The following is a 19,135-nucleotide window of genomic DNA, read 5'->3' as shown; positions in this document are numbered from 1 at the left end:
TTTAGAAATAAAATTAGTAAATTGTAAGTTTATGATAATTCACTGTGAATGAGTCTGGAATGAAGCACAGAAACAAAATATATATACCCTTCCACTTTTGTTTTTTTTCTTTTCTATCAAATGTCTTTTCCATGATGGAACTCGTTTTGGTTTTTCATTTAGTTTAGAATCTTCATTGTGGATCTTCCGACTATCCTTAATAGCTCTGAAAAAAATATGATTATGAGATTTTTAAAAATTTTCATTGTCTGATATTTAAATATTACTACCAACAATAAATGATCTTCATGAAGGCAAGTATATTATAATAATCAAATCAATGCTCATAATGAAAATTAAACCAAATAACACAATTTATTAAATATATATAAAAAGAAAATAATTTAAATGATAAAGTTTTTAACATGCATATAAATAATGAATAATGAATGAATGATTTATTGTTCAACTGAACTACAACATGCACCAATTAAAATTAATTATGGAAATAAAACATGCATATATATGAAATATATTGTTTCATTCATTTTTGGTTTACTTGTACCAGAATTTGGAGCCACATGCATAAAAGTTTTCTCCCCAAAAGATCAAAGATTATAGAAAATTTCTATATTTTGAGAAGAAAAATTAGAAAGAAATAATTCTTAAAAATTGTGACAGTAACTCGTTCCTTTGTTCCATTCAAACAGCACTGAATGTGTGATGAGAATAATTAAGGCTTTGGGGGAGAAAACTGAATTACATAGTAAGATAAGCTTTTACAGTAGATGATTGAACTATGCACATTACAACAGTTTTTTATTTGGGTTATTCATATAGGCAACTAGCTAGAATAATTTACTAAATAACATTTTCAAGCATGATGAACTCTTTCTTAGGAGTGAATATTTTGACACTTCTCTTAATAAGTCTTTGCAAAGTGCTGATTATAATATTGTGTTCCATACATGTACAATACCTGTAAAATACAGTAAAGGAGGTCAAATCCCTGGTTAACAATGCTTAAAACAATTCCAATTTGTTGGATTATTTCACTTTTTCCTGTTTTTTTTTTGCTATATGGGAACACCACTTATACAATGTATGTCTACATGTATTTTACATGTATGCTGTTAGTATTCATGTGGATTATAAGTAAAACTGCTAAAGCATTGTAAATTTAATCATCTGGTTCTCAAAAATATGACTTAACAATATATGGAACCAAAGGTGGATATCTATTTAATTAATGACCATTTTCAATTGGTGACTTATCACTGACAGAGGAGTCAATTCCTGTATTTCAAATTAAAGGGGCACATCACCCAAATATCCTTTAAAATAGAAAGTTTAGCAATTTATTCTTTCACTTTTTTGTAACAAAATTTACATGTATTTATTAATGTATGTTAAGCTTTGGGTATGGGTGACTCCCTTAAATCTGTCTCTGACTGAGGGGGTGACTCCCATAAATCTGTCTCAGACTGAGTGGGTGACTCCCTTAAATCTCTGACTGAGTGGGTGACTCCCTTAAATCTGTCTCTGACTGAGTGGGTGACTCCCTTAAATCTGTCTCTGACTGAGTGGGTGCCTCACTTAAATCTCTGACTGAGTGGGTGACTCCCTTAAATCTGTCTCTGACTGAGTTGGGGACTCCCTTAAATTTGTCTCTGACTGAGTGGGTGACTCCCTTAAATCTGTCTCTGACTGAGGGGGTGGCTCCCTTAAATCTGTCTCTGACTGAGTGGGTGACTCCCTTAAATCTGTCTCTGACTGAGTGGGTGACTCCCTTAAATCTGTCTCTGACTGAGTGGGTGACTCCCTTAAATCTGTCTCTGACTTAGTGGGTGACTCCCTTAAATCTGTCTCTGACTGAGGGGGTGACTCCCTTTATCTGTCTCTGACTGAGTGGGTGGCTCCCTTAAATCTGTCTCTGACTGAGTGGGTGACTCTCCTTAAATCTGTCTCTGACTGAGTGGGTGACTCACTTAAATCTCTGACTGAGTGGGTGACTCCCTTAAATCTGTCTCTGACTGAGTGGGTGACTCCCTTAAATCTGTCTCTGACTGAGGGGGTGACTCCCTTAAATCTGTCCCTGACTGAGTGGGTGACTCCCTTAAATCTGTCTCTTGCTGAGTGGGTGACTCCCTTAAATCTGTCTCTGACTGAGTTGGGGACTCCCTTAAATTTGTCTCTGACTGAGTGGGTGACTCCCTTAAATCTGTCTCTGACTGAGGGGGTGGCTCCCTTAAATCTGTCTCTGACTGAGTGGGTGACTCCCTTAAATCTGTCTCTGACTGAGTGGGTGACTCCCTTAAATCTGTCTCTGACTGAGTGGGTGACTCCCTTAAATCTGTCTCTGACTTAGTGGGTGACTCCCTTAAATCTGTCTCTGACTGAGGGGGTGACTCCCTTAAATCTGTCTCTGACTGAGTGGGTGGCTCCCTTAAATCTGTCTCTGACTGAGTGGGTGACTCTCCTTAAATCTGTCTCTGACTGAGTGGGTGACTCACTTAAATCTCTGACTGAGTGGGTGACTCCCTTAAATCTGTCTCTGACTGAGTGGGTGACTCCCTTAAATCTGTCTCTGACTGAGGGGGTGACTCCCTTAAATCTGTCCCTGACTGAGTGGGTGACTCCCTTAAATCTGTCTCTTGCTGAGTGGGTGACTCCCATAAATCTGTCTCTGACTGAGTGGGTGACTCCCATAAATCTGTCTCTGACGGAGTGGGTGACTCCCTTAAATCTGTCTCTGACTAATAAGTGGGCAACTCCCTTAAATCCGTCCCTCACTGGTTGGGTGACTCCCTTTACCCATTTCTAACTGAGGTTAATTTTCCTTTTTTGATGCCACATGTTTACAAGACCTTCTCATTTGTTCATAACTATTTTACAGTGATAACTTTTCATAATTAAAAATTTTCAACAAGTTTATCACTTAAAATTTCATATTGCAAACATTAATCCAAAAATAAATCTTTAAAATATTCTGCTGCTTTTATATTTCACAAAAGTTTCTCCTTCAAATAAGGTATATTAGTTTTATAACAAGTGAAGTGATCACACTTATCTCCCCTCTTTAATTTGTAAGGTACCCAATCATTCAAACAAGAGGGCCTGTACAAAATTGACTTTTTAATCAGCTAATAAATATGAACCAAATTATGACTGAATTTTCAGCGACATGAATCTGGAAACCAAAAATTTGAAGATGTAATATATTTTATTGACTGAGTTTCTTTTACATACAAGAAGGTGTCAACTTTTTAAACCTCCAGAACTACTCTAATGGAAAATTTATCATAGATTAGAATTATTTCTCTTTTTTTCAGAAAAATCAAAAATATTAAAAAAATTTACGATCATTATCCAAATAATGCTAATCAATAATGGAATAGGTGGATACATCATACAAGATGTCAAGTTGCTTCAGCATACTATATAATATAAAACATACCATGTTCTGACAATTATTGGGAAATTTGATCTCCAAAATTGGACATTTGTTTTCTCTGTGTTAGGAGACTGGAGGGAATTTTTAACTTGAAAAAAAAAAATATTTGGGGTTCACTTATACAGTATCTAGATAGTTGACACTTACTTACATTTATGCTTTTACAAGAAAATCAAAGTCGTGAATGTTATAAGTACATTTTGTGAACATGCAAGGATGCAATACAAATAAATGACATGTGCAAAAATGTGATGGCCATTTACCAACTATATTTTCAATTCATTGCATTATAAATGTGATTCAAAAATCAATTCCATATCTATATATGTACTGTATGTAATTCTACAACTCAAAAGAACATTCATGTCTCTATAAAATCATGTGTTAAGTAGTGAAGTAATTATATGATGGCTGAAGGAGTATTGGGGTGCTACAACATAAACACTCAAAGCTATACTTGTTTTCTGACTCTGTCACACTTAAGTTTGTAGCTATCCTCTGGTCTTCATTGCTTTCACATCTAGACATAACAAATAAAATGGTCAGTAAAAATCGCAGATACTAAGACGGCCAAGAGGATCCATTCCAAAGTTTGGATATAAAATGTTTTGGGAAAATGATGTAAATTCTGTAATTGAGTGAGGCTGTGGATGACATTTTCTATAACAATACATGTACAATATTGTCCAACTCAAAAGTCATGAATACTAGTACTGTAACAATGTTTATTAGAACAAAATAATATACTTTATACATGTATAAGTCTTCTGGGCTCTCAAGGTTATTTTTTCTCAACATTGTTAAATGAAAATAGAAAATTTATAAAATTTAAATTGATATTGTAAAAGCAAATCTTCATCACACAAATCTCATTATTATTATCACTATATACATGTACATGCTTTCTGTCTTTGAAATAATAAGACAACATCTGATTATTTTGATCTCTTTTTCATTTGAAGAAATTTTTAAAGGTTAACCCTATTTTCCTCAACTTCAGAATGTGGGTAAAAGTCATTCCTTTCAGTTTCAGCTGAGTTTCTTATAATCTACAATTCTCCATATACATGATACATGCATATGCATTATGTATCTTATTTTAATTGTATACAAAAGTATAATATTGATTGATTTAAAAAAAATATATCAATTAATTTCTTTTTTTATTTTCATGAAATTTAACTCAGGTGGTAAATATATTCAGAACAACTAAAAGAATGTAGAATGACTCCTGTCAACAAACTTGAGGCTTAACCATTTTTGTAAACTGAATCTGCATCTTCCATTTTGCAGACATGTCTTACCTTCAACTTAGGGGAAGAAAACAGAACTAGCCACATCCAAATAAAAACCAATTAGATGAGCTAGCGTATTCATGTACAGATCTTTATTCATCAGGATTTTACTATTTTTCATAAGTAGGGCGAGTTGGCAGGAGTAAATTCAATGGGATTTTATCCTTTTTCATACATGTAAGTGGGGCAAGTTGGTAAACCAGAGTGGGGCGAATAGGTAGAAAGTGGGGTGAGTTGGTGAAAAAGTGGGCTGATTTGGTTAGGGGCAATGTGTCTAGTTGTCATGGATTCATATTGCCGTTAATTGAAATATATATATATATGTCTAGATAAAAATAGAAAGGTGTGCATGTTATATAAAAATTAATTATGTTGAAAAATAGCAGTTTTCTGTTGATCTAAAATGTACATGCATGACATGTTTGATTATAACCAATAAGATATGCTTGATTTCCTAATTTACACTGAAATTGGTTGGTATATTTTTAAAAGAAATCAACTCTCTTCTTTCCCATGTGTTCCTCAATTCATATGGGATAGACAAAATTCAGGGTCTTTTCCAGAAGAATGTAACAAAGCTACACCTTTAGCGCTATAAAACCAGGTTCAATCCACCATTTTCTACATTTGAAAAGGCATGTACCAAGTCAGGAATATGACAGTTGTTGTCCATTCGTTTGATGTGTTTTATCATTTGATTTTGCCATTTGATAAGGGACTTTCCTTTTTGAATTTTTCTCGGAGTTCAGTATTTTTGTGATTTTACTTTTAACTTCATGTTCGCTATATAGATATCTTTCAACTAATGAAGATAAACAAAAGTCTGTAGATTATCTAACTGAACCTGGTATACAGGATACCTTAGATACACATGATGCAGCATACGGTCTGCTTCATACAAATGTATTTTGTCTTAAATCTAGAAATCATTGATTTTATTTGAGCTTTTTATCATTATTTTCTTAACAAAGGGTTCCTGCTTACAAGAAAACTATTAAAGTAAGGGTTTTCATTGGTAAACGTGAAGTCACCTCATCAAAGGTTTTACGTTATAACTTGGTTGACCGATAAAGAATAAATATTGTGTCTCTGATGACTACACATATTATCAATTTGTCAAACAATTGTAGTGCAATCCACTTGGATGCAATTTATCAAAGGAGCTTTACTTGTGCAGTAGTTTCAACATGGAGAAAATGCAACATATGACATCTGACTGATAGTTTGAAACATCCCATTGAAACATGAAAATGTCAATAACACTACATCTGTGCATTCATGGTATTACTTTTATAAAATACTACAATTATAACCTTGCTGATGGCGACTTTAAATTTCCATCTTCGATTGGTCTCAAAATCTTTCTCCAATCATGAGGTCCAAGATATTCCTCAGAATCTTTACACTTTGGTTTAAAATCTGTATCCTCGAAGAAAAATCCATTTGTCTGTGACTGCTTACTTGTTTCAGCGTCATCATTTGCTATTGTAGCTGATGCCATATTTCATGGAGTAACATGTCACAAAAAGCTCAAAGACTGCTTTCGTCATTCATTTCCTTGTAAATTTAACTAAATAATTGACGACATGCAGCCAATTATTATTATAAACAAGCGCCAAATACAACAAAAGGTGTATTTGCAAAAGTTTCTGTTGTTACATTTCGATGGCATTCAATTCAAAATGTTATCTTAACTTAGTATGCGGTTTGTTATTTATCTATCACAGCTATTTCCGGTAGGAATACCCTTGTTTTACCACCACATTTTGTTTACAAACCAGCTCTCTTAGTTCATTTCCAATTTTATTTACAATGGTGTCTCTTACAAGCTCAATACAGCAGGTGAATCATCGCGTATATAAAAACGTCTGCCTGATCGTTGTAGATTCTCGGAGTTTTCGGAAATTAGCAACCGATGAATACATGAGTCTAGAAATTCCGAAATGCTTGTCTAGTTATTTCCCTTTCCATACTACATAATTATTGATTATTAAAAGAAGAACACGATCAACTTGTTAGTTGTTGTTGACAACGTCAAGCACATTGTTAAATGGTAGGATAACATGAAATGTGAATGTGCATTACCTTTTAACACCCGAGGAAGATTTATCATCCTTTAAATATTTAATATATATCATATCACTGCAGACAAATAATTACAGTCATTTTTGCCTCTCAAAATCAATGACCCCTCCCCCTCAAAAAATAAAAAAAGATATTTTGCACTACAGTCTATTGGCTTAATTATGAGTGACTAGAGCATAGGTACTTGGGGACAGGACAATTTTTTAAGCCCTCCCCTTTTTTTCAAAAATCCATAATTTTTTGGTTTTCTGTTAAAATCAATTATTTTCACATTTTACTGTATTATACATGTATAAACAACTTATATTTGCTATTTACTATCAATTCCAAGTCTACTGTCCACAGTGGTCACTGATATATTATATAGAGAATATTATCACAGCAAGAATGCCTTTCCATTGCATTAAATAATTATTTAAAGGAAATAGTCATTCCTTATGTTGCTATCTAGAAAGGCATTGCATTTCTTTGTAAAAATGAGCAGTTTGCATGCATGATTTGATTTTTGTCAAGCCTGCGAAATTTATTTATCAAAATTGAGACATAGTGATCCTAGATTCCGTCGTCGGCTTCGACATTTAGGTTCAGTCTGTGGTTAAAGTTTTTTTAGACATCAATAACTTTGTCAAACCTACATAAAAAAATTTATGAAATTTGGACAGCAGCTTGTTTATGACCAAAATATAGTATCCAGAGCAAAATTTGAAAATATTTATTTTCAATTTTTGGTATTTTATTAATAAATGGAATCAGTTGTTTGACAGTTTACTTTCAACCCAGCAGGCACTCAACGTTGAAATGAGGTTGAAATGGTGATCAACGTTGAAACAACGTTACATTTTCAAAGTTGAGTAATTAACAAATATTCAACGTTGAATTAACGTTGATCATTTCAACGTTGAAATCGGAACATTGATTCAACATTGAATAAACGTTAACTTATTTACTCATGGTAGGCCTATATGAGGCCTATATAAAAAAAATCATAAACTGAAGGCAATACATGCATGAACGTAGCAGTATATATTTATAAAGAAAAGAATAAGATAGAGTTTCGGTTTTCACAAAAATATCATGATAAAATGAGATCTCAAATAAAAATTCTGTGTATGTGGGAGGAGGTAAATCGTTTGATACTGAATTTCTAGGTAAAAAGAAATAGAATGCATTAATTTCATTTCACATAATATGAATGAATATTTTGAACATGTTAAGGAATTTAAAATAGTTGATTATTAACAAAAATCGTAATTTTTTTTTATATTCATATTTTCGCGGGATTTGAACAGGAAGTTAGATTGCCCATGCGCAATATTTAAACCCGCATCTTTCCTGTTTTGAAAAAGATAGAATAACATAGAACGAAGTCGAGGAGAATCTTTCCGTTTATCAAGTATGGTAAGTAGATGTTTCTATGTGGTCATCACGGTTTTTGTCGAGCCTTCGACTTTTGTCGAAAAAGCGAGACATAGCGATCCTACATTCCGTCGGCGGCATCCACAAATATTCACTCTGTGGTTAAAGTTTTTGAAATTTTAATAACTTTCTTAAACTATCCTGGATTTCTACCAAACTTGGACAGAAGCTTGTTTATGATCATAAGATTATATTCAAAAGTAAATTTTGTAAAAAAAAAATCCTGTTTGTTCGTATTTTACTTATAAATGGACTTAGTTTTTCTGCCAGTTAACATTACATTCACTCTGTGGTTAAAGTTTTCAAAATTTTAATAACTTTCTTAAACTATCCTGGATTTGTACCAAACTTGGACAGAAGCTTGTTTATGATCAAAAGCTAGTATCTAGAAGGAAATTTTGTAAAATAAAAATTCCATATTTTCCGTATTTTACTTAGAAATGGACTTAGTTTTTCTGCCAGTTAACATTACATTCACTCTGTGGTTAAAGTTTTTGAAATTTTAATAACTTTCTTAAACTATCCTGGATTTCTACAAAACTTGGAAAGAAGCTTGTTTATGATCATAAGATAGTATCCAGAGTAAATTTTGTAAAAAAAAAATTCCATATTTTCCGTATTTTACTTAGAAATGGACTTAGTTTTTCTGCCAGTTAACATTACATTCACTCTGTGGTTAAAGTTTTTAAAATTTTAACAACTTTCTTAAACTATCCTGGATTTGTACCACACTTGGACAGAAGCTTATTTATGATCAAAAGCTAGTATCTAGAAGGAAATTTTGATAAAATTTTGTTCCATTTTTTCTGTATTTTACTTATAAATGGACTTAGTTTTTCTTCCAGTCAACATTACATACATTCTGCAGTTTAAGTTTTAAAACATTTATTAGATTCATAAATTATCCTGGATTTTTACCAAACTTGGACAGAAGCTACTTACAATCAAAAGATAGTATAGAGAGGAATATTTTTATTAATTTTTTTCCTCATTTTTGTTGAGCCTGCGATTAACACCAAAAGTAGGCGAGACACTGGGTTCCGCGGAACCCTTATGAATTTTTATATACATGTATGAATTGTATTTAGAAACTCTGAATTTGTATCAATATTGCACAATTAGAGAAAAATATAACGTCGACATTGTATCCCTGAGAACAGATCAGAACACATGGAAGGGCCATAGTGAATATATCATCTGACATATACAATTTTCTCCAGTTATACTATTTTTAAAAGCATTTAATGTGGAAAGCATTTTTATTTTCATTGAGACATTAATATGGTTAAAGATTTTAATTAAAAGGGGGGGGTATACGCAAGGGTTTACATAATTTACGGTGATCAGATAAATTTCCAAATATGTATACTATATATATATGTGTCTTTGTTTAGTTTAACTTTACGGCTTGGTAAACTACATACTTTTTGACGATTATAAACAATCAATTTCGACTGGACAACAAAGTATTGAACGATCATGTGATGGAAAAATCATACTATTTTTACTTGTACAATAACATTATATAATTCAACAAAATAGTATTATTTCACGCTATGAGAGGATAACTATAGAATTTTCATTGATAACTTTTGACCTAATTAACCTTTCTACAAAAGTATTGTATTTTTAAAACAAGTCAGTCTGACCCTTATCTGATCTTCAGGTGATCTCTGACTGTGTGTAATACGAGAAATGAGGTTAACATTCAATTTGCATCTCCATGTGCGCACTTTCAATTATGACTACTCTTAAATCAACATGACCATACATCAATACAAAAAGACAACACAACTTTAAAGAAAATAACAAGGAAAGGTCTTTTATTTTTCTTAGTTAACTAATTGCTAAAAGTTTCTAATGTATGTAATAATGACATTATTACATGCATTAGAAACTTTAAGCTATTAGTTAACTAAGAAAAATAATAGAATTATCACCTGCTAGCCAAACACAAATTCAACAATATATATTCGACAAAGACAATTATTTATGTGAAGAGTAGACTATAATATTACACATACATGTATAACACACTAAAAAGAATAAGTTGAATTTAGTATTAAGGACATGCGTTTAGCATGATTGAGAACATACATGTACAAAGTAAATACTATCATTTAAAATTCATTATATTTCCTTTTCATAAAACATTATCTTGTAATGTTTCTTACTGTATGTGTATTGAACCTTGCGCTGAATGTTAGCAGTCCATTATCGTAAACATGTATTATTTATTTTACAGAATCTTGTCAAACAAATCAATGGCTGAAATGCATCAAGTGGAGCAAAATCAAAATTCAGTTTTGGGAATTCCAGTCTATAAAATCATTGAAGGTAGGTTTTTTGTCTGTATATATCATTTGTGTTCAAAGTTTAATCTTGTTCATTCTATTTTTGTTAACCTTACAATCCATATTATGTTTCAGTGTTTGTCTTATATACAGTATTCTAGTAAAGCTCTTTATTTCATGTTAATAGACTTGTGCAGTCATCAATAAAAAAACGTCATGGGTAAAGTGTTTTCATGGTTATCAATTACATAGTCAAACCTGCAATCTTACAAATCCCGAGTAGATGCTTCTTCATTAACAAAAACTACTAATAGTAAACATTAATGCATATAATTTTTTTTGTATTAATGATTACCTTATTACAATATGTGTTTTGTTGTTATGGTTTTATTTTTCATTGCTTCTAGAAACAAATTGAAAGTGGCTCAAATTTAGAGTATCTTTTCAGGACATACAATTTATATTTATTATCATCTTATCTTTTCCAGAGGTTAAATATGCTGCAAAAGTATAAAGATGTCACTGAGAAACACATATCTGATAAAGATCCCTCCTGCTTGAACTTGAAGTCTGCCTCAGAAAGATCTCGAAGTGGTGGAAGAAAGTTGACATGCAAAAAGGACAAAAAGAGACAAAGATAGCAAATGAATTTATAAAATAAATCTTGTATCAAAAGAAATATCATTGTATTACTAAATTTGATATTGTTCCTCAGTAAATTTGTATTCATTTAATTGTTTATACCAATTATAGGTGTGAGGGTAATATATATAGATTCTACCACTGCATCGAGTGTGATACGATATTTATCCACTCGAGACAGTTAAATTTTCAAATTTAAAACGCGAGGCTCGCCGAGCGTTTTAAATATTTAAAATTTAACTGTCGAGAGTGGATAAATATCGTATTACACGAGATTTGGTGGTGGAATCTGTTTCTCTAATGATTTTCAAACAATTTACGCAGGCAAATGTATTCCTTCTTTTTGAATGATCTGCAAAAAGATGTGTTCTTTCTATGTGACGTCATCAGGCATGGTCGCCTTTTTTCATGCCGTCACAATAGGAAATTCAGAGGAAAGCAAGAAAATTCGACGTCATAATCGGATTTTAACCAATGAAGAACTGAGATCAAACAAACCACACGTTGATTAAATTTTTTTTATACAATGGGTGCAGAAAGGGATTAATTGACGAAGAATTAGAGAAATATATTTACACGTATATACAATCAAGGACAATTGGTGTTTTGTGGAGAGTTATCTGATTTAATAGCAGTCATGCAGCATCTTCGTATTTTCAGAAGTATTGCTATCATCCTGAACACAAGTTGGATCTAATAATGTCTTCACTCTTCTTTGGATATACTACTTTTAAGAAGGGCTTAACATTGGTCAGTCGTTTAATATTTAAAGGACTATTTGTTTAGAACTATTCAACATCTTCTTTCTGTTTGGTGATGCTTTCTGTGGTGGGAATAAAGTGTATGTCATAATTTTTATTCAAATTCATTGAATAATTTGTATTTTTTATAGCTATTCACAACAAGAAAAACTACAAGTAAGAATATATCAAAAAATGGTAGGTGTCCACTTGTATATCAATTTAGATAATTATGTTTAGTTATCTTGAAATACAATTGGACGCACACAATCATTTCAGCTATTCCTTCTTGTAGTTTTTCTTGTTCCTAATAGATAAATACACATTTTTCAATAAATTTAACATTTAAATATGAGAGACACAGAAGCCAACAGGATCTTAAGATATGACATTTATGGTCTAGATTATTGACTGTACAAGCACGGAATGTTGTATCAGTAACAATTGATGTATTTATTTAGATGTCTCCAATTTAACTTATCTATCTTGGTGAGAGAAAAAAACATTAAAAAAAAACCTGTACAGCCAGGCTGCCTGTCTACATCTAACAACAGCACAAAAATTGGAAAGCAGGTATAAATGTTTATGTAGCTTTATACTAAATTTTATTAATAAACTTACAACTACTATTCAACCTTAAATCAACGTTGAATGGATGTTGGAACCTCAACGTTGAAATTTCAACGTTAATTCAAATTTTCAAAATCAAACATAAATTTGACATTGTTTCAACGTTGAGAAACAACCTTGTTTCAACGTTGAATCAACGTTGAGTGCCTGCTGGGAAATTTACTCTGAGGGTAAAGTTTTTCAGTCATCAATAACTTTGTCAAACCTTCATGGAATTTTATGAAATTTGGACAGAAGCTTGTTTATGAACAAAACACAGTATCCAGAGCAAAATTTTAAAAATATTTATTTCATTTTTGCCGTATTTCACTGACTTAGTTTTTATTACAGGTAATAAGTTGATACAGTTTGGGGTTTGAAGTTTTTTACTCATCAATTACTTTGTCAAGCCTTCATACATGTAGAATTTTCTGAAACTTTGGCAGAAGCTTTTTTTATGATTTAGAGATAAAGTCTGAAGCAAACTTTTGAAAATATATTTTTTTCATTTTCAGTATTTTTCTGATAGATGAACTTAGTTTTTGACAGTTATCATTTACAGACAGTCTTGGATTAAATCTTTTTGACATGATTAATTTGTAAACTGTCTTGGATTGTTATGAAACTTGGACAGAAGCTAAATCTTTAAGACAAAGAAATAGCATCTAAAGAAAAAGTTTGATTTTTTTTTAGAATTTTGTATTTTGCTGATAAATGGACTCACTTTTAAAGTCAACATTACACTTTTACACTGACAGCAGTAATCGCAGGTGAGACACAGGGTTCCGTGGAACCCCTTACAAATTTTTTATTATGTAAATACATACTAACTTCTTTTTTGTCAACCCTTCAACATTTTGTTGTTGAAGCCAGATACAGCAATCCTACATTCTGTTGTTGGCCTCATCAACATCATGTTTCAGTTTGTGGTTACAGTATTTTTAGACACTAAAATCTTTGTCAAACCTTTATGGATTTTTTGTAAAAGCTTTTTTATGGCTATAATGTCTAAAGCAAAGTTATGGATATATTTTTATATGCATGTTTACGGGACGTATTATTGTATACCTTCATCCGTCATCAACATTTCTGACAATTACTCAAAAACGTTTTCACCAATTTTCATGAAACTTTGGGGAATTGTTTATATCTATTGACGTAAGCTCCCTTTTGATTATTATAAATTTTGGATTACACTTGGGACTTTATTCATAAAAAAGGGGGGATTTTCTAGTTTTCTGACAATAACTCAAAAATGCCTTGAGCAGTTTTCATGTAACTTTGTAGGCTTGTTTATATCTATTGAAATAAGCTGCATTTTCTTGTTTATAAATTTCTGGTATGACATTGCAGAGTTATTGAAGTTTCGAGCTAAAATGGGGATGGGCGTATCATGTGCTCATGGCGCAGCTCTTTTATTCCTCATTTCTCAGTATTTTACTGATTTGTGGACTCAGTTTTTTGCAGTAAACTTTTTCATACAGTCTGTGATTAAAATTTTAAGACATCTATAAATTTGTTAAACTTTCATTGAATGTTATGAAACTTAGACAGAAGCTTCTTCAACATCAAGAAATAGCATCTGAAGAAAAAGTTTTAAATTTTTTCCATATTTTAATAAATGGACTAAGCTTTTGACAGTCAACATTTACACTTTTGCATTGATATCAGCAATTGCAGACAAGACACAGGGTTCAATGGAACTTTTGAATGATTAAATTAAGAGAGGATTCAGATGCCTTAATATATTTGCCATGGGCATCACTATAAAGATCTTGAGATATTATTTGTCTGATTTCATCTGATGCATCAAAATGTTGATGTAAAAATTGTACTTATGTTTGCTGAAAGGGCTCTCTTTAGACCATGTATTAAAATATAATGAAAAAGATGAAACAAGAATTAAAAAGATGCACTGGTTATATAAAATGCAGCTCTACATAAAATTGAAAATAAAATTTACCAATGGCAAGAAAATTTGTTAAAAAAACTTCTATGATTTTGTTTGTTAGTCTACAAAAGACTCATCAGTGACGCTCGAATCAAAAAAAGGTTAAAAAGGCCAAATAAAGTACGAAGTTGAAGAGCATTGAGGACCAAAAATTCCTAAAAGTTTTGCCAAATACAGCTAAGGTAATCTATTCCTGAGGTAGAAAAGCCTTAGTATTTCAAAAATTCAAAGTTTTGTAAACAGTTAATTTATAATTATGACCATACCAAAAATTTAGGTTGTAATAAAGAAAGATAAAAAATTATAGATTATCTGATGACATATAAATGCTGTACATTAAAACTAGTAAAAACACTGTTTTTGGTGCTTTTGTGTCATGGTTCCGAAACAACAAACATGGAAGACCAAATACCCAAAATCAATACATTGATAGGTTTGCGTTCATATGAAACTGATTTAATGTTTACCCAATCATATTTTGTGCCTGTACCAAGTCAAGCTATTTGTACCATGTGACGTATGTTATTGTTTTTATATCTATATTTGGAGGAGTTGTGTGATCTGTTGTGCTTTCAGTTTTCTGGAATTCATGTTATCCCTTTTTAAGTATTTTTCTATCAAAACCTTTTTTGCTCATGTTAATTGCTTGATATTTAAAAAAATGATCAACCTGAATAAAAGTTATATGAAGACAAGGAAACTATAATATCTACAGAGGCTGTAACACACTTTGATTAGGATGCGAAAAATGGTCCAACAGAAATAATTCTGCATAGCAACAACACCTGAAGTCTTAAACATACCTACATAAAACATTGTCAGGAGATGATAACCTTATGACTGAATATAATTGACATTTTTGAAGTACATTGTAAATTTGCGTTATCTGAATAAATAGCGGAATAAAGATTGAAGAGTATTTATATTGTCTCCTGTCTTTGTAATAATGACAGATAGTTATCAGTTATTAGGGCTCTTTATACAAATAAGGCATTGTTGGAGACATGTTTAACACCTTTATGACATAATTGTATGTGTATCAAAGTGAAGTATTGATTCAAGATAAAAATTCAATATTGATTTACTCTGTCAATTTTTGGAATAGATAGGGAAATTACCTGCTGTCAGTATTCTACAAAAATATGAAAGTCATTTTTATTGGTGAATAAGTGTTCTAATTTAATCATCCTATAATGAAAACAAAAAAACTGTATAGGTCGTTGCATATGATAAATCACAGTGAAAGTATGGTACAGGAAATATGCTGTAACTACCAATTATTACTGCAAAAATTAAATGCCCAAATGACAAAATCCAATGCAAAAAAATCACTATTCCATTCTATTGCAGTGGTATAAAAAAATGTGTACAAACAATATAAGGTGAAAGATGTGTGATAAGGGTCTTATTTTTCAATGAAAACATGAACTTGTATAGTTATTTGATAAAAGAACAGGGTTAAATTTTCCCTACCAATACACATGCTTTTTTTCCAAGGACAATTAGTCCAAACCAAAAATTGTTTTTGGTTCTTTTAAACTGTTTCATACATGTAATATCCTACAATAGACATAGGCATTAGATTGCTAATAATGTTATTGTCCATATAATTTCTATTTAAAGAGGCATAACTCCTGTAAAAGAATAGTTGGTTAGCAATCTTCAAAAACCTAGCTGATATAAACCTTTGAGATAATATATTTTTTTAAATTTGACAAGATATGTTGGTGTGAGAGTGCTTAAAATTCAATATAAATTATATTCAAAGGGACATAACTCCGAAATTTTCTATTTAATTAAAATTTCCAAGGGGCATGGAATAATAATGGTTTACTTTTACAAATTGTGACTTGGATGGAGAGTTGTCTCATTTGCACTCATACCACATCTTCTTATATCTAATGACTCCTTTAAAAGATAGTTGAAATGCACTGACTTTTGTGCTTGTCCGAGACATTGCTGATATAAACTTGTGATATAAATTTCATAAAATTCTGGTGAGAACTGATCACCAGAGAGTGCTTACAAGACAGGAAGGACACCCAGTATTTTTATGTCCTCCACACTGCTTTGTGCAGGGGACAAAATTTCTATTTAAATGTTGGTAATATGTCTATTATGAACTGTCATTCACAACTTTTCTGGACTATAAAAGCTTGCCATATTGTATTGCCAATTGTCTATGTTTAAGACTGGGTGTTTTCCTCAATATGACTTTTTGGTATTGCCACTTGTCTATGTTTAAGACTGGGTGTTTTCCTCAATTTGACTTTTTGGTATTGCCACTTGTCTATGTTTAAGACTGGGTGTTTTCCTCAATATGACTTTTTGGTATTGCCACTTGTCTATGTTTAAGACTGGGTGTTTTCCTCAATATGACTTTTTGGTATTGCCACTTGTCTATGTTTAAGACTGGGTGTTTTCCTCAATATGACTTTTTGGTATTGCCACTTGTCTATGTTTAAGACTGGGTGTTTTCCTCAATATGACTTTTTGGTATTGCCACTTGTCTATGTTTAAGACTGGGTGTTTTCCTCAATATGACTTTTTGGTATTGCCACTTGTCTATGTTTAAGACTGGGTGTTTTCCTCAATATGACTTTTTGGTATTGCCACTTGTCTATGTTTAAGACTGGGTGTTTTCCTCAATATGACTTTTTGGTATTGCCACTTGTCTATGTTTAAGACTGGGTGTTTTCCTCAATATGACTTTTTGGTATTGCCACTTGTCTATGTTTAAGACTGGGTGTTTTCCTCAATATGACTTTTTGGTATTGCCACTTGTCTATGTTTAAGACTGGGTGTTTTCCTCAATATGACTTTTTGGTATTGCCACTTGTCTATGTTTAAGACTGGGTGTTTTCCTCAATATGACTTTTTGGTATTGCCACTTGTCTATGTTTAAGACTGGGTGTTTTCCTCAATATGACTTTTTGGTATTGCCACTTGTCTATGTTTAAGACTGGGTGTTTTCCTCAATATGACTTTTTGGTATTGCCACTTGTCTATGTTTAAGACTGGGTGTTTTCCTCAATATGACTTTTTGGTATTGCCACTTGTCTATGTTTAAGACTGGGTGTTTTCCTCAATATGACTTTTTGGTATTGCCACTTGTCTATGTTTAAGACTGGGTGTTTTCCTCAATATGACTTTTTGGTATTGCCACTTGTCTATGTTTAAGACTGGGTGTTTTCCTCAATATGACTTTTTGGTATTGCCACTTGTCTATGTTTAAGACTGTGTGTTTTCCTCAATATGACTTGGTATTGCCACTTGTCTATGTTTAAGACTGTGTGTTTTCCTCAATATGACTTTTTGGTATTGCCACTTGTCTATGTTTAAGACTGGGTGTTTTCCTCAATATGACTTTTTGGTATTGCCACTTGTCTATGTTTAAGACTGTGTGTTTTCCTCAATATGACTTTTGGTATTGCCACTTGTCTATGTTTAAGACTGTGTGTTTTCCTCAATATGACTTTTTGGTATTGCCACTTGTCTATGTTTAAGACTGTGTGTTTTCCTCAATATGACTTTTTGGTATTCTGTTTATTTGGGTTGCTATCTCTCTCATTAATGTATACCCAACATTTTTTTTATTCATGCCATTTGCTTTTCATAAAACAACCTGTTTTTTTTTTTAGAATGAACACAATGTTGATCACAGCAATTTTGGTGACATGACTAATATATATCTTTCAAGAACTATGTCACTTTTGCCCTCCTTCACACGACATTTTTTAATTTTGAAATTGCCCATCTTTACTTTTAACATTTTTTAATATCTTCTCAACCATAAACACATATATTTTTCAGGGTGATCACATGACCATCTGAGATGTAACAGGTTATTACCAAAATCTTCAAGATGTCTTCCAGGACAATAAGTGCTAAAGGAACATGTTGGCAAAGAACTGATGGTATATCTGATTTTTCCAATTTCTATATTTGCCCTAACATATTATGGCATGAACCATTCATTTGGCCCTACATATAGTGGTAGGAATTGTTCATTTGTTCACAAGTTCTTTTTATAAGTCGTCAATTCAGGTTTGGTTTGGCCCAGAGGTTTGGAATTTTAGGTGTTGGTTCTCTATCTGCTCATTCTTACATCTACCCATATAAGCATGTCTTAAAATAAATCAAATTTTCTCAAATGAATCCTCAAGAAATTTTTCGCTTTTGTTTTTTACAATTTACATCATTGTCATTCGTGAGTTACAATGTAAATTACTTTAAATTCTAAAATGCACAATTTTTAACCTTTCTTGTGATAACTCAAGTTTGCTTTAGATTTTAATGATCTATATGAAGTCTTTTTTAAATTTTAATAATTGTTCCAGACTTACATGAACAGCTTGTCAACTTTTTAAAGCATATTTAATGATAAATTAATTTTCCTTGTTTAGCTCACCTTTCCTAAAAGGAAATGTGAGCTTTTGCCATCACTTGGCGTCAGTCGTTATCCTTCGTCCGTCCGGTGTAAACTATTTCAAAGATCTTCTCCTCTGAAACTATTGAACCAATTCCAACCAAACTTAAGCTGAATGATCCTTAGGGTATCTAGAATAAAGTTTTTGTTTTATTTTCTGTTTGGTCAAAAGACATGGCTGCCATGGCTAAAAATAGAACATAGGGGGTAAAATGCAGTTTTTGGCTTATATCTAAAAAAC

The 19,135-nt window shown here is 31.8% G+C and overlaps 2 protein-coding genes and 1 long non-coding RNA gene across 6 annotated transcripts in view; 1 reads left to right on the top strand and 2 right to left on the bottom strand.

Annotated features, from left to right (window-relative positions):
- LOC127727118 (mitogen-activated protein kinase kinase kinase 1-like) overlaps nucleotides 1–6,540 on the bottom strand; it is a 33,894-nt gene extending 27,354 nt beyond the window's left edge. The window contains exons 1-3 of one of the 2 annotated variants that reach the window (XM_052234549.1): nucleotides 6,042–6,540; nucleotides 3,891–3,953; nucleotides 88–205 (exon numbers count right to left, since the gene is read on the bottom strand). In XM_052234549.1, coding sequence (XP_052090509.1) covers nucleotides 88–205; nucleotides 3,891–3,953; nucleotides 6,042–6,229 — 369 coding nt within the window. In that variant the 5' untranslated portion in view covers nucleotides 6,230–6,540. The remainder of the gene's footprint in view (nucleotides 1–87; nucleotides 206–3,890; nucleotides 3,954–6,041) is intronic. The other variant, XM_052234550.1, reaches the window with a different exon arrangement.
- LOC127727137 (uncharacterized) overlaps nucleotides 1–19,135 on the bottom strand; it is a 159,977-nt gene that overhangs the window by 42,144 nt on the left and 98,698 nt on the right. The gene's annotated exons all lie outside the window — the stretch shown is intronic.
- Nucleotides 6,733–19,135, top strand: part of LOC127727121 (uncharacterized) — a 48,045-nt gene continuing 35,642 nt past the window's right edge. For all 3 annotated transcript variants that reach the window (XM_052234556.1, XM_052234562.1, XM_052234552.1), the window contains exons 1-2: nucleotides 6,733–6,781; nucleotides 18,279–18,382. The gene's annotated coding sequence lies outside the window, so the exon portion shown is untranslated. The remainder of the gene's footprint in view (nucleotides 6,782–18,278; nucleotides 18,383–19,135) is intronic.

The sequence above is a fragment of the Mytilus californianus genome, unplaced genomic scaffold (assembly GCF_021869535.1).
Source record: "Mytilus californianus isolate M0D057914Y unplaced genomic scaffold, xbMytCali1.0.p SCAF_19, whole genome shotgun sequence".
In the NCBI taxonomy this organism is placed as follows: domain Eukaryota; kingdom Metazoa; phylum Mollusca; class Bivalvia; order Mytilida; family Mytilidae; genus Mytilus; species Mytilus californianus.
The sequence above is the reverse complement of the archived record's forward strand: the minus strand, read 5'-3'. Positions and strand labels throughout refer to the sequence as shown.